The sequence below is a fragment of the Schistocerca nitens genome, chromosome 2 (genome assembly GCF_023898315.1).
Source record: "Schistocerca nitens isolate TAMUIC-IGC-003100 chromosome 2, iqSchNite1.1, whole genome shotgun sequence".
NCBI lineage: Eukaryota > Metazoa > Arthropoda > Insecta > Orthoptera > Acrididae > Schistocerca > Schistocerca nitens.
Genome location: NC_064615.1, coordinates 34,815,154 through 34,830,520, shown reverse-complemented (window position 1 = coordinate 34,830,520; position 15,367 = coordinate 34,815,154). Strand labels below are relative to the sequence as shown.

The 15,367-nt window shown below is 34.6% G+C and overlaps 1 protein-coding gene across 1 annotated transcript in view; it reads right to left on the bottom strand.

The window, feature by feature from the left end:
• Positions 1-429: 429 nt before the first annotated feature.
• Positions 430-15,367, bottom strand: part of LOC126235699 (E3 ubiquitin-protein ligase SMURF1) — a 177,320-nt gene continuing 162,382 nt past the window's right edge. Inside the window, exons 14-15 of the mRNA XM_049944453.1 lie at positions 12,130-12,268; positions 430-7,981 (exon numbers count right to left, since the gene is read on the bottom strand). Of these exons, the coding sequence (XP_049800410.1) occupies positions 7,797-7,981; positions 12,130-12,268 (324 nt within the window). The 3' untranslated portion in view covers positions 430-7,796. The remainder of the gene's footprint in view (positions 7,982-12,129; positions 12,269-15,367) is intronic.

The following is a 15,367-nucleotide window of genomic DNA, read 5'->3' as shown; positions in this document are numbered from 1 at the left end:
CTTGAATTTTTCATAATTCGTTTGCACAATGATCACACAATAACTCATTTTCTGTGGAAGCTTTCTTACTCACTATAAAAAGTTCGCTGATGTACAGCATAAAATCATTTTCTAACATCCAAACCGCAATTTTGTTTTTACAAGTGAAGGATTGCATTAAAAAAAGTTAAGCTCAATGGACCACATTGAAAATGACAGATGACAGACATGTACTGAGGAAATAAATTCTCTTTCTAAACAAACAGTTATGTAATTTGCTTCTCAAGATAACAGTACTCAAACACAACTAGTCACTGTGCTGTATCTCATGCCATCCCGAGTGAAGAACTCTTAGAAATTTAAAACTAGTAATGTATTGGGAGACAACTATTCCAAAGTTCAGCAACCTCTCCCCCCCCCCCCCCCTCCCCCCAAAAAATTTACAACAGGTTCTTGCCTTTTTTTTATATAAAAGCAAGTTTTTTAGATAACATCCTCCTCCTAAAGTTTACAAGAAAAATAAGATTCCATTATAGTTAGTAATCTCTCAAATGGTATGCAGTACACATAATTTACAAAAACTAATCCCTCATTTAAGCTTGAAAAATATCTAAGTTAATAGAGCAGAAGTAATCTGATATGAATTCTCCGAATAATTAGAGCCAACTAAGGATTATAAAGGCCTCTATTAATCCAATTATTCTGAAATCTTCTGTACACTTAAATAACACAAAGCCCAACTTTTAGGCTAAAATTTGGTGAGCTAAAGACTTCTGGACACAAGGTACAATCACTACTGATCAAATAAACCATTTCCATAGGGCAGTAGTAATCTCAAAACCTACCTTAAACAGTCACAGTTTACTTTAAAACCTCTTATGCAAGAGAGGAGATTAAATCAAGTCAAATATAAGATGTTCAAAGTCCCTCATTCAAAGCAAATGCACTACTGAATCATGGCATGTAGATAGACTGAGAAGTGGAGGAATCAGTATGTGGAAGGGAATAGATAGAGCAAGTTGTATAACATACAATGCATGATGAAAAAATAAATAAATAAATAAATAATGATGGACAAAAAAAGGATGCTGACATACCAGGGGAAATCACAAGAATGTGTCAATGAGATGCATCTAAATTATGTGTATTACGAAAGATTGTGCCTTGGAATTAAAGGGTATTAGTGCTTGCAATAATAATTCAAACTGTCCACATTTCTACATGACTGATTAATACGACACTTTGCAAATTAACAGCTTTAGTTTCCATAACAAACTATATTGCAGCACCATTCACTCACATACTTTTGTATTATTATCTGTGTGAATTGCAAAACTTGATTCTTTAAGGTGCGTTGTACAAGGCGCGACCGCAACTTGCGGCAGTGAAAAAGGGCTGACTGCTCCCTCAAGCATACAACGATGCAACCAAATTTAGTCCGCAGTCGCAGCTATTTCCCAAAGCACAGCTGTGGCACCAGTAGACAGTCGGCAATAGGATGGACAGAAATGCGACTAAATTGGATGTGACCCTGAATTACTTAGATATTTTGTTACAAGATGAAGAGAATGACACCATAGTATTATTGTCGCTCCTCAACTTTATGAAGATGATGAAGATTAATAGAATTTTTGTGGGACATGACAGTGAAGGTTGTTATAGCGTTTTTATTAACAGGCATCTTTTAAATGACAAAACCATATTCAGACTTTATTTTAGGTTACTTTACCCATATTTTGTGTCTCTCAAAAAAAAGTGCAACATGTTCAAGAAATCCATTCTGCAACTGAAAAACTCATGACGACAGTAATTTTCTTCTCCAACACACAAATTTTTGGCTAAAATTATTAAAATAATTTTTCTCTTTGTCCACGTTGTAATAGTTTAACAACCTGTAATGTTTTAGCACATCATGGAAATTATTTAACACATCATAGAAATTAAGTAATTCCTCATTTATTATTAAAAGTGAATGTCTTCAGATGGCAATTGCAACCCTACCTGCTACATGCTCACACATTTCTCCTTTAAGGTGAAGACAGTGAAATGCTTGGAAAATAGAGATTTGTTAATGCTCTTGCATATTATGTTGGTAATAACTTCTGCATAGTATTGAATCAATATGGTAAGTCCTTATTTACTCTCCCAGCATTGACATGTCTACAGCAACAGAGGTGGAGAGAACTTAATATAAATTGCATTCATTAAAATGTATGTCGTAAAAAATTAAACATTTTAATTTTATATTACAAGGAAATACATAATGCCCCTGAGATCATCAGCCTCAAATAATGTCAGTCTGTTCTGACACACTCTTAAACCTTTAGTTTTTATCTGTCATTTCATTCCTTTATTCCATAAGCTTTTTTGACTCAATCGAAAAAGTGGAGCGGGGTGTTCTCATAGCCATAGCCATAGCCATGCCCAGTAGAAATCAATTTATAAATTTCTTCTTAGGAGCCTCTAGGTATTTTGTTTTCAATTCTGCAGATGTTTTCTCCCTTTCAGTCTGTCTTTTTTTTTTCCCCCCTCCGAGCTGGAGATACATCGTTTCTTCCACCCTCATTTTCTTCCTGTTACATAACCTTGTGCCACTGGGATCAAGACCTTTGTTTGTATGCATGAAAGTTGTACGTCCATCAGAAACATATAATGGAGCTTGCAACTCTCTCATCTGAGGTGCTCCCTTAAGTGATATGGATATAACTTCTGTATTGCCTCTGGATTAAGTTACAATGTTTGAAACAATACTGTTGGTCTTTTCTTCTGACTGAAAGAGTCACATATTGGAGGCAGATCTGCAACACAATATTTCTTGTTTTAGTTCATTAAATGTATCAATAGAGTGCTTGCAGAAAGTTCCGGGAAACATTTAAATTTTGCTGAATCCACATGTGTCACCTAAGTAACAATATTTCAGTCAATTTTTTACATGATGTTATTAGAGATCTGAATTACGAGTTTATACTTAAAATTTTACTGCTCTGGCTCTAGTACTTTGGAGATTTAATGTTTTTCCATTTTGTAAACAGAGCTAAAAAATCTGTGTTTTTCTAAGTTACATGTTTTCTTTCTCTAAAACTGCTAGCTCTACTGCTACGAAATTTTTAATGCCATTTCATTACACCATAGCAATCACAAAAATAATAATACAACATTGGAAAAAAAATAGTACTGATTTGGTTACCTCTCAAATAAGATTATTTTTCCCCAATAAATTCGGTGGCAAAATGGGCAAGTCTCTTTTGCAATAACTATCACTTGGCGACATTTAGACAAATACTGACCACATATTTGTTTTTTCTGTCTCGTTTGTAATGGTTATACAGTCAAAATGGATCCAACTGGGCCAATTGGAAGTTATCATGGAACGAAACTGCCCAATTCTGCCACTGAATTTATCAGGGAAAAATTATGTTCGAGAGGCTATGAAATGAATAGTTAGTATTTGTGTGGTTTTTATGCTGCAATAAAACAGTACTAAAAATTCCATCTCCCAAGGTATTAAAGTTACAGAAGTGAAATTTAACTGAAAATTCATAATTAAGATGTCTAATAACATCACATAAAACACTGACTGAAATGCTATTGCTTTAGGAATGCATTCAGATCAATGAAATTTAGACTTGTCATTACATTTCCTGCATGCTCTTTAACAATCCAAATTTATTTTTCTTGAAGGCAAAGAAGCAGATGAAAGCAGTATGCTTAAAAATTAAGAAATTTACTTAATGTTCTCTATGTTGAACTTTACACAAGGAAACCTAGTGATCATACAATATTCATTTATTTGGTTTCTCCGAGACATTTGATCCTGTTCCAAGCATTTCTTGTCTTCTATTACTCCGACATAAGCCCCTAATGTTTCTCTCTGTGTTCTTAGGATGCCATGAAATATAGACTTACTAAAAATAATTGTGTAATAAATTAACTGTTTTTTTTTTTTCAAGTTTTTTGCAACAGGAGACTCTTATTCACCTCGCATATTTTCCTTCAGGGTCTCTAAAAAATAAATCGGCAGAATTGTGGTGGTAGTACAGTCCGCATTTGTCTACAAACTCTCTTATTTATTTCCCAGTCCCTTGAACAGAAAAACTTTTGGAACAAGCAAAGGAATTCTGGACCAAATGGCAGTTTTCCAAATGTGGAGGTGCTGGAACAAAGGGCTCTTGTACTTACAGTGCTTTAAATCTAAAGACACTGATGCTGAGTATTAACTTGTGTGAGAGTCTAATTGCAGTTATCTTTGGCTGGACATCATGCCACAACACTACTCCGTTGCATGGCTTCCATCGCAGCACTGATCACTGGTACAGTGCTGTGGTGGCATTCACACCAGTCACGCATTGCAGCCCAAACTCAAACTCAGGCAGCCGCTTTTGCCGTAGGGGATTCCTGTTGCTGTTGTCGCATACTAGACAATGTACCTTTAGTCCACACACCGTTCAATGAATGTAACAGGGTTACATTTTCTAAAACAACATTTTCTATCATTTATTTTTTACTTACAGTGGAATATTTTCAGTTTTCTAGCCTACTTATTGAAATATTGAAAGCAAATTTGGAACCATTTGTTGCCATCTTCAATACTTGCAGCACTTAGTCTTATGTATGCTAAGTGGCTGGACTAGAAACAGTCAGTCCGTATTCTGGTTTGAGTCCAAGTGTTAGACATATAAGACAGCTGCTCATAGCACCTGAGAAACAGCGTTAGCTAATTTGCCAAAATTTATGCACAAAAGTGAACTGCCATATACACTGAAGTCCCAAAACATAACTTCAATCAATCGAGCCAAGAAAACAAAAATTATATCGCATATTACTTACAAATTATTTTGACGATGACATTAATAATAGTTGTTTTTAGTGCTGCAGAAATATTAATGAATGTAAGGTACATTTTATTAGTATCACTTCTCATTATTTTTATCACGAAACTAAACCAATGTGCCCAGCTTTTCCATGTTATAACCATTTGCAATCAGAGTACTGACTGTTTCGATAAATAAAAAACTTGTCTCAATCTCCTATGTGTACAGACAAAAAAATCTAAATCTCATTTGCAGTAATAAATTTTTTTGACAGTGTAAGAATAATAGATATTTTCAACAAATTCCAAGAGGAAACTATTATGCTTCATGGAAAGTGTTACTTTATAAACAACAACAGCATATATTCCATAAAGATCATGATAAATTACTTCCTCTCATATACATAATCTGTAATAGTGGTAGAATTATTAGATGAATTTGGGTTTATACATACACATTCTTCCTGGATTCTATCCAAAAAAAAGAGTAGTACAGGGGGATGTAAATAATGCTGATATACTATACAGCCTTCACTTCACACTGCCTGATGCACAGATGTAGGTCTGTAAAAGTATTTAAGTGGCATTTCATAACGACTCCTAGACATTCTTGTTATGTCTTCTGTACTGGATTTATAAGTAAACAGCATTATACCTTTTTTTCAGTCAGCCTGTCACTGTACAACAAATTAAATGGAAGAAAATTTATGCTTACAAATTAGCTACTAAAAAGTTATCCTGCAACATCAGTGCTGCAGCAATTTGGTAGTCAAAGATTAAGCATAACAAAAAAGCTATGTTCTGCAACAAATAACAACATTTCCATGTACTTGTGGAACCAAGTACTTTATCTATTGCTGTTATAAGGAACATGCCTCTCAATACTTCTCTTATACAAAATCTAGGAAAACGCCAATTGGAAGGAGTGCTTTCTACATCTATTATTGTCTTTCTGCAACAATAACCACATTTTATCAACAACTGCTCTTCTGAGCTACTGAGTTAAGGCCTGTATAAAATATTTCAAATTTAACAGCAATAAAATATTGCACAATGCCTTCCATTCTCACAAAGCACACACAAATTTTCCTATTGCAGAGAATACAATGATATGTAGATTTTGCTACAATACATTGAAGGCATTATAGCTGTGTACAAAAATATTTTCATTATTATATAATGGTTTTACACTTCAAAAATTAGCATGTTATGCAAATTGTATATAAATCAACAGAGTATTATGAAAATATAGAAAAGGAGTGAAACAACTTCCAGTTGGTTTTGAAAACAGTTCTCTAGTTTTTAACAATTATACATTTTTCTAAAATGCATCCATGTTTCTCAAAAATACATATCTATTGGTACTGTTGTTAACAACAGGATCACAAATACCATCCACATTACAAATAAATTTTGTTTCTTGTTTCCTTTCTTTTAAAGCTATAACTTATTTGTCAGTTTCCTAGGAAACAAATTATAATAGTGACAAGGAGGTATTTTTATAGAGACCGTAAATAATGCTACGTAACTCTGTAAAATGATATACCACATAGTTACATAAAAAATGAGTATTGCAAGGTACTCAATCCTCAAAACATAAAGAATAAAAATGTCCCTGATAACTTAAATACATATGAAACAGTTGACTTTTAATTGAATGGGGCAACAGAAATAGGAAAAAGCACTATGTTCAAGATGAATATGATGGTCCTTGTTTTTATGACGACGTATACACACAGAGATGAATTTGGCCTTTATGTTCTCTGTGGTAGTTTGAGTCTGAAAATGTTGAACTTACTGTCTAATGAATGGAGCACCTAATGAAGAGTTTTTACTGAAATTTTTGGAAAGTTCTTGGAGAGTAAGAGTGCACAAACAGTTAATAAATATGGAGTTTCACTTTTTGCTCCAGTACCACGGGATTCTGTGGACTGCAACCAATAATACTGGCTTTGTTTGCACAATGATCTTATTCTCATCTGATCTAAATGACATTTTTCCACCTCATTGTGAAGAACTGCTTCCTTCTACAGTCAACATACTTTTAAATGAATAATGCTAATATTAAACTAGATCCCGGTTCTCCAAAAGCTAGCAAATCAGGAGTTCAGGCATGGAAGTCACATTATACTGGAGGGTGCTACATGAGGCATTTCCACTGCTGCCATACAAACATTTAATAAATATGAATGACATCTCTGCTGCAATCTGCAGTAATATGAAATATTAAAATACAATGGTGAACTGCTGAGAGTAAAACTGAAGCAAGAGCACATTCAGATCTGGTTTTCAGCGCGTCACTGTTTGTGAGTCATGTCGCAGCATGTGTGCATGAGAAGAGTACAATGTTAAATCAGAGAAATCCGAGCAACAAAACACTATCTACTTCAAACTGGAAAACTGATCTAATTTATAATTGCAATACCTGTTAGTTACAATTACAACAATACTGTGAAGAACCTTATCTTAAACAAATGACATAAGGCAATTATTGTTAACATAAATACTAAAGCAACACACAACATGTGCATATCTGTGGTGGTTGAATTTTGTGCTGACAGTTCAACTGCCACCTTTTTTTTAAAAAATAAAATGTGCAACATATATAATGGGCAGATTTTAAATCACACCATGAAAACAATACTAGCTTATATCTACACAGTAGACACAGGTTCAATGTTTTTAACAATTGGTTAAAAAATCTCAATAATACACCATGTGATGCATATTTTAACAACAGCATACAACAAAATAACTCTGTACAACAAGTGAATTGTATCTAAAAAGAAACTAGAGATCATACCAAAACCATATGATCCTAAATATTTCATTTCACCGGCAATGAAGCTTTGCAGTTTATCTGAATCTTTCAGAGGTGTGTCATGCAGCTTCAATGACTTGTGAGGCCTTTTGTGCAAATCAATGTGCAAACAATAAATTTGACTATTTATCTAAAAATAGTGCAAATTGACTCAACCTCTAAAATTAAGCTATTTTATGCAACACGTCATTCAACAGCAAAACCACATGTCTCTTCCACAGCCTGAGTAAGCTTTTCAAACATTTTCTGATATGATTCATAAGGAGGAATGTCAATTCTATTAAAGCATGTATGGGCTTTTGGTAGATTTTCCAAAGGTGCATCTATAACATGAATTGTAAAAAGTCTTGGACCAGCAGCACCTGTTGAACCTGGAATAACAAGAATATGTTATCAATCACAATTATATCTAGATGTGCAATATCTAAAATCAAGAGCAATGGCTTGCAATTAGTTCATATGTGAGCGACAAACACCATGTGAAATATGAATTACTTTAAAGTTCTTGTTGAAACTAAAATGTTATTTTCACATTTAAAAACTCACAGCATACGATACTGATGCCACCACAGTCACATTTATTTCGGTGTTCCTTGGAGGTAGCTTTCTTTTCTTTCTTTCTTTTTTTTAAAAAATTTATTGTGTGTCCATCATTCACTTCATTTTGCTTTTGTATTAAGACACAATAAAAATTGTTCCTTATCATCCTGTGTTGTATGTTTGAATTCCACAAACCTTAATACATTTTGGACCCAGTTTACTCACAAACTTTCAGCACAGAAATTTATTACATCTTCTGTTTGACATGTGATTTGAGTCACTTAGTGTTTCATTTTTGTGCCATGTCAGATGCAGGTATCGCAAGAAGCATCATGAAAGTCGACAGATTGAATTTCCAGCTATGGAAATTTCAAATTTGGGCTTAGTTTGATAGTTAAGACATTAGAGATGTTGTGAATGGCCTGAGAGCAAAGCATGAAAATTTGACAACTGTGGGTAAAAGACAATGCTTGTGCCACATGCTGCATTTTGATTGTGATCAACTACTTGCAACTTGAATTTTTGATAATGTTTGCTACTGCTCACGAAATGTGGGAGAAACTGTGAGTGATTCAAGAACATACATTCAAAGTGAACAAATTCTCTTTCATGCAAAACTCTCATGAGTACCAAATGAACATGAGTGATCAGATGTTGTGGCATATCAAGATCATCATGAACAATACAAGTCAACTCGAGCCATGAGTGAAACTGTGTCGGACATAGTGATCATGGCCAAGATACTTGGAAATATTCCAATGAAATTCCATGTCCTAGCCATGGTCTAGATCAGGGATCAGCAAACAATTCTAAAACTCAAAAAGCAGCTCATCTGCGAAGAAAATGGATTGAATAAGATGGGCGAGGCATACAATGTCTTGGCAGTGACATCATTTTGTGGCTGCAAAAAGAGCTTATGGCCTTGAAGAAGAAACCAAATCAGGCAAATTCAAGAGTAAATCAAACAATGGAAAATCCAGGCTGGAACGTAACAATATTATGAAAAGGAAAGTTGCCACTCACCAGGTAGCAGAGATGCTGAGTCGCAGACAGGCACAACAAAAAGACTGTCACAAATAAATATTTACTTGTGACAGAGTCTTTGTTGTGCCTACCTCGACTCAGCATCTCCGCTAGATGGTGAGTAGCAATTTTCCTTTTCATAATGTTGTTAAATTCAAGAATAAAATTTAGCTGCTGGGCCTGGAGGACGGAAGTTCATCCACCGAGAAACTGTCATTCTAAGAAGAAGAAAATAGTGAGCAAAATGGAGGTAATGTAGTAAACGTATTCATCGTTACCAATGGGGGTCATATGAGAAAGTCCTGCATAATAAAGTGATTTGCAAGAGTATGCTGAATACTAATATAAACAATGGTTGGATTACTGACAGCAGGACATCACGGCACATTATATTTCAGGGTAAATGGTCTAGTGAAATTCATGAATGTTACAATATTGCAGTTTCACTTGGAGATATTCCTAAAGGCGAAGTGAAGGGAATCGGATCAAATAAAATAAAGAAATTTGTAAATGGGCATTAGTGCGGATGAATTCATGATATGCTGTATGGCCCAAAAATAAGGAAAAATTTGTTGTCTAGTCGGTGTTTGTACAATGAAAGGTTTTGAGGTGAGCGTTGTATATGAGTTTGTACACATTTCTCGCAATGGATGGGTCCTTGCCCAAGCAATACAACAAGGAAATAAGATTTGCAGAACATTATTTGTATCAAACATCCAATGTGATGTGAATTTGTCAACAATGTATAACAAAACCTGGGTCATAAAAATGTCAAATTGATTGTCAATTTCATCAAAACAGAACTAAGTGTGCCTGATGTGACACCATTCTTTTGTGAAGAATGTCTATCTGGAAAGTCTCACTGTTTGCCTTTTAACAAGAAAATCAAAACAAGAAAGTCAGGAATTACTCCTACATTAACCGACACTTTGATACAAGCATCACCTCGTCTGAGACGATCATATCAACTCCAGAGAAAACACCTGACAACACTAATGAAAGAAATGTAAGAAATAAAATCATAATGCCAACAGACAATGAACGATAGACATCAATGGAGATGAGACCATAGATCAGAACCTGGGTATTGCGAAAGACAAGGTAGAAGCTCCCTTATTTATAAATGAAGAGTTGGAAACTAACTCCCACCCCCTACCTTCCTAATGAAAAAGAATTAGTTATGTATCATGAATAATAAGGTACACAATACTGTATGTATAATTTTCTTTGAATGAATGGCACGAACAAGGCAAAACTTTAGTACTTTTTTGCATGGAACACATTATTGTCATTCATATTAATTTATATAGGATAAATTGTTTCACTTAAGGAGTGTTTCGCATTAGGAGTAAGAGTGTGGAACGAACTATGCGTGGTTCCACTGTACTACTATACAGAGATATAATCAGGGATTAACTTCATACACTGCATATTTCTGAGTTCTGCTTAATCTGAGGTAACTTTCTGTGTTAATCTAAGGTCAAATGCTTTACACAATGGGTCATTACTGTTCACGGCGTTGTACTATGCACACTGCCTGTAGCAATCATTGACCCTGTAAAAAATGGTGATTCCAATGGACATCCACCTCTTCCTCACCCTGCTCGTATTCAGTATTGTACTGTATGTACAAATGTATTATATGACAACTGTAATAAGCCAGTGTACTTTTCTACTGAAGAAAAAATTTTTTTTCATGTAGACACAGCTTGTGAATAACTAGCATAATGCTTTCCTTATAACTTCAAAGCCAAGCAGTTTCATATAATTAAAATTTTTAATTTTAATTAGGTTTCGAAGAGTAAGTGCAATTCTGGAAAACACTATTATAACAAGAATATTTCACAAAACAACTTTTGTACATCAAAAATTGCAAGAAGATGGCTATGGAATAACATAGCTCTTCTTTGACACCATTTTATCTATTTAAACTACATCTTTACACACATTTTACTTATACTGACCATATATACTACTGTTAGTTATATAATTTTCTCTGCATGACTCAAGTAATGTATCCATGCATTGTTTGATGAACCTTTGTTCTATTTTTCAATTTTCATGTATCTCAAAAATTTGAATGTATATTAATTAATACAATGTATCTTACTGGATGTATGTATGAAATAAAATAAGGCTGTACATGAAGGGTGTATCAGTGTATATAATAACAAGGCAAAGAAACAGTTCAAACACAAGTGAAACACATACATAAAATAGAGATGTGGAGAGCAAATGATCTCTTCAGTGTGGACGAATGCCAGGTTTGAACTCTTACAGGAATTGGCAAAATGTCCAAGTAATGAGAATAACTGGCAAGGGGCACTACATTAGTAGTGTGTGGACAAATTGAGAATGTGGGTTTGACAAGAGGTGTTCTAGGGTAGACCATGCGGTTGAGATGATGGCTAAGTGGTCACAGCATCAGCCTAGTACGCAGGAGACACAGGTTCAAATCCCGGTTCAGCACAAATTTTCAACTTTCTCCACTGATTTAAATCAATGCCCACTCACAGCCAATGTATGTGATTCTTGTGCATCTAAAACATATATGTTTCAGTTTGGGAAACATTACAAAAATGTTAATAATATCTTGTTTTCATGTAAAGACACACAAGTGTTGATTTGCAAGTACATGATAAATACACAATAATTGCAAACATCCAATTGTTAGTAAAGAAATTTCATATAATAAGCACAAAAAAGGATGGCAAATGTACTCTCAGTGGGAAGCTGATGATGGCAATCATTAAACTAGGCACAAAAATGTGTCCTGTTACGTTTTGGAAATTTTGGTAAATGCAGCATCTCAAGTCCAAATAAACTGATCATAATACTAGTCTATAAACAAAAGCTTCCCAATATGATATGTGGGATGATCAAATTCCAGTTTAACCTGGTACATTTATTTGAACCAATGGGAAACTATAATGCTACTGCTTCAAGTTATTTTTACCTTGCAAAGCTTTAAATCCTTGTAAAGGAACCCTAGAACTTCCTGTTACAAACTGTAAAAGTCTTGCCCTCATTTCCTCCGAGTATTCTTCAACGATCTGCCAAAACCACTTTACAACTGGTGTTTCGGGAGTGCAATGCTGCAAAAATATGAAAAAATATGTTTCTTCAAAAATGTTTACATGTGAAAACCTCCACTTATTAATAATTACCAAAGGGTAAAAAGTCTTGACACAATACACTCATAAGCATTAGCTACTTACAAGCAGTTTATATTTGTAAAGATGAGTACTTATAAGTAACACAAATGGCTGGAAGTGTACTTGACAGATACTCAAAGTGGCTGGATTGCCAGCTATCCAAATCTATGTCATTATAGTCTGCAAATTTATTCTTGCATGCACTGGTCCCTTGTTCTAGTAGTAGTAGTAGTAGTAGTAGTAGTAGTCAAAGTATTTACAAGTTTAGACCAATTTAAAATAAGCTAATTCGTACACACACACACACACACACACACACACACACACACACACACACACACACACACACACTGGTGATCTCTGTGCCATTTTCTGTACCACAACTTTCCATTTGCTACCCTGTACAACAGAGTCAGCATCCCTCAATAATGAGTGAGAAACTGAGTCAGCATCCCTCAATAATGAGTGAGATGTTGAGCTCAGAAAGAGGAAGAGATGTTAGTGTTGTGCTATGCATAGCTTGGGGGGAAGTATTTATAGAAAACGAAAAAAGAAGGAAAGAAACAGTGTGTAGATGTTATGTGGAATGTTGGATGTTTTAAAATCATTATTATTATTATTATTATTATGAATTTGTATAACTTTTTTTTACCAAACCCCTACTCTGTTTTAGCTAAGTAATACTTCAATGTATAAAATGTATTGCATAACAGCTACTTTTTAGCTGCCTTATTTAATAAGTATTTTTGCAATTTCTTTAATCCGTTTTGGTAATTTATTGTACAGTTTTATTCATTGGTAGAAAATGCTGTTTCGAGTTTTATGTTTATTTTTTATTGGTAAATGTAAGTTGAGTCTAGCTCTTGTTCCATGGTCATTGACAGAGCTGTTTGTGTAGTAATTACCAATGTCAGTTTTAATGTGTACAACTGACTGGTAAATGTGTTCACATGGTGCAGTTAACATCCCCAGTGTTTTGAACAAATCTTTACAATGAGCTCGACTACTATTTTTGGTTATTAATGGCTCTTTTCTGGAGTTTGAAAGTGGTGTTCATATTTTCCCCAAAAAAGAATGCCATAGCTAAGTACTGAGTGTACATATGAACAGTATGTAAGTAAAAGACACTGCATGTTACACACTGATGATAGGATTCTAAGGGCATAACATGCTGATGACATTCTGTTTGGAAGTACTGTTGTGTGTCCACACCACTTCAACTGAGAATCAATAGTCATTCCTATAAATTTTGCATTTGTTACACAGTCTATAGAGGTGCCTCTATATTTAATTTAACATTGTCATTTGCCCTCTTGAAACTGAAATTCACGGCATTAGTTTTCTTTATATTCAATGTCACTTTATTTCTTATTAATCGTAAACTTCCTTGAGAGTTTCATTTGCTTTCTTCTTGAGGAGTTCTCTCGTTTTCTCAGTGACTATAATATTGATGTCACCAGTGAAGAGAATTTTTGCACAATAACACTACTGGGAAAGTCATTGATGTACATCAGGAATAGTATTGGTCCTAATATGCTACCTTGCGGAACCCCTATATTAATGTATTTTGGTCCTGATAAGTGTTTTAATACATGTTTCGATTTATTTGAAGAATGTGTTATCTCTACTCTTTGTACCCTATCTGCTAGGTATGATCAAAACTAGTCATTAGCTACCCCTCTTATTCCTAATGTTTCTAATTTATTTAATAGAACGTTGTGCTCTTATGTATCAAAGGCATTAGAAAGATCCAAAAATATGCCTATGACACACACATCTTTATCAAGAGCATCAAGTACAACTTTTGTGAATTGTATTCTTGCCACCTCAAAACCAAACTTTAATTCGATTAAAAGATTGAATTTATTCAGGTAATTCATTAATATGTGTTTCATAATTGCTTCTATCAATACCAGAGAAGGAAAGTTGCTACTCACCATATAGCAGAGATGCTGAGTTGTGATAGGCACAACAAAAAGATTAACACAATTATAGCTTTCGGCCATTAAGGCCTTTATCAGGAGTAGACACACATGCACACACATGCACATACACACTCATGCAAACGCAACTTGCACACACCTCTGCAGTCTCAGAGAACTGAAACCACAATGTGAGCAGCAGCACCAGTGCATGATGGGAGTGGCGACTGGGTGGGGGTAAGGAAGAGGCTGGGGCGGGGAGAGGGGAGGGATAGTATGGTGGGAGTGGCAGACAGTGAAGTGGTTTTCTTCCTTCTCTTGTACTGTTACATCCCATCCTGGATTTTCCATTGTTTGATAATTTCTTCCATTATTTTTGATAATGGTGACAGCAGGGAAATGGGCAGGCAATTTTCTATGTCTTCTGCATTACCTTTCTTAAGCAAAGGTACAACTCTTGCCTGTTTTAACTGCTCTGGAAATGCCCTGATGTGAAGGATTCATTATTATATTTGTTAAGGGGCCTTGTATAATCTCTATGCATTGTTTTAGTACATGCATTGGTACTTCATCTAAGCTTTAGTTTTTGAACAGTTTTATTGATTTCATTCTCTGTGGTTGGAAGCAACATCACTGTATTTAGTGCAACATTATTTACAGGTGCTATATTTGTTTTGGGGAATTTCTGCTGTAACTTCTCTTGCAATACTTGAAAAATGTTCATTTACATAGTTTGCTAAGTGTTGTACATCATTTATTACCTTGTCCCCCTCCCATAGCAGTATATTATTCTATGTTTGATGGCCTCTCCCAATTTCCTTTTTTATAACATTCCAGACTGCTTTTATTCTCTGCATTATATATTATTTTGTCGTTAAATGACTTTTTTGCAGCAATCAGCACCTTCCTATAGATCTTTTGTATCTATGATAGAAATTTAAGAATTCAGGATCATTGTGACTTTTTCATGGAATTGAGGTACTCAAGTGTTTGGGAGGACTTCTTAATAACTGCTGTTATCCATCTTTTTGTGTGATCTTTTTCGAAACCCATGCTGATTCCTACAGAGCAGATTTCTAGTCTCTAGAAAAGTCATTATACTCAAACATAATACGTG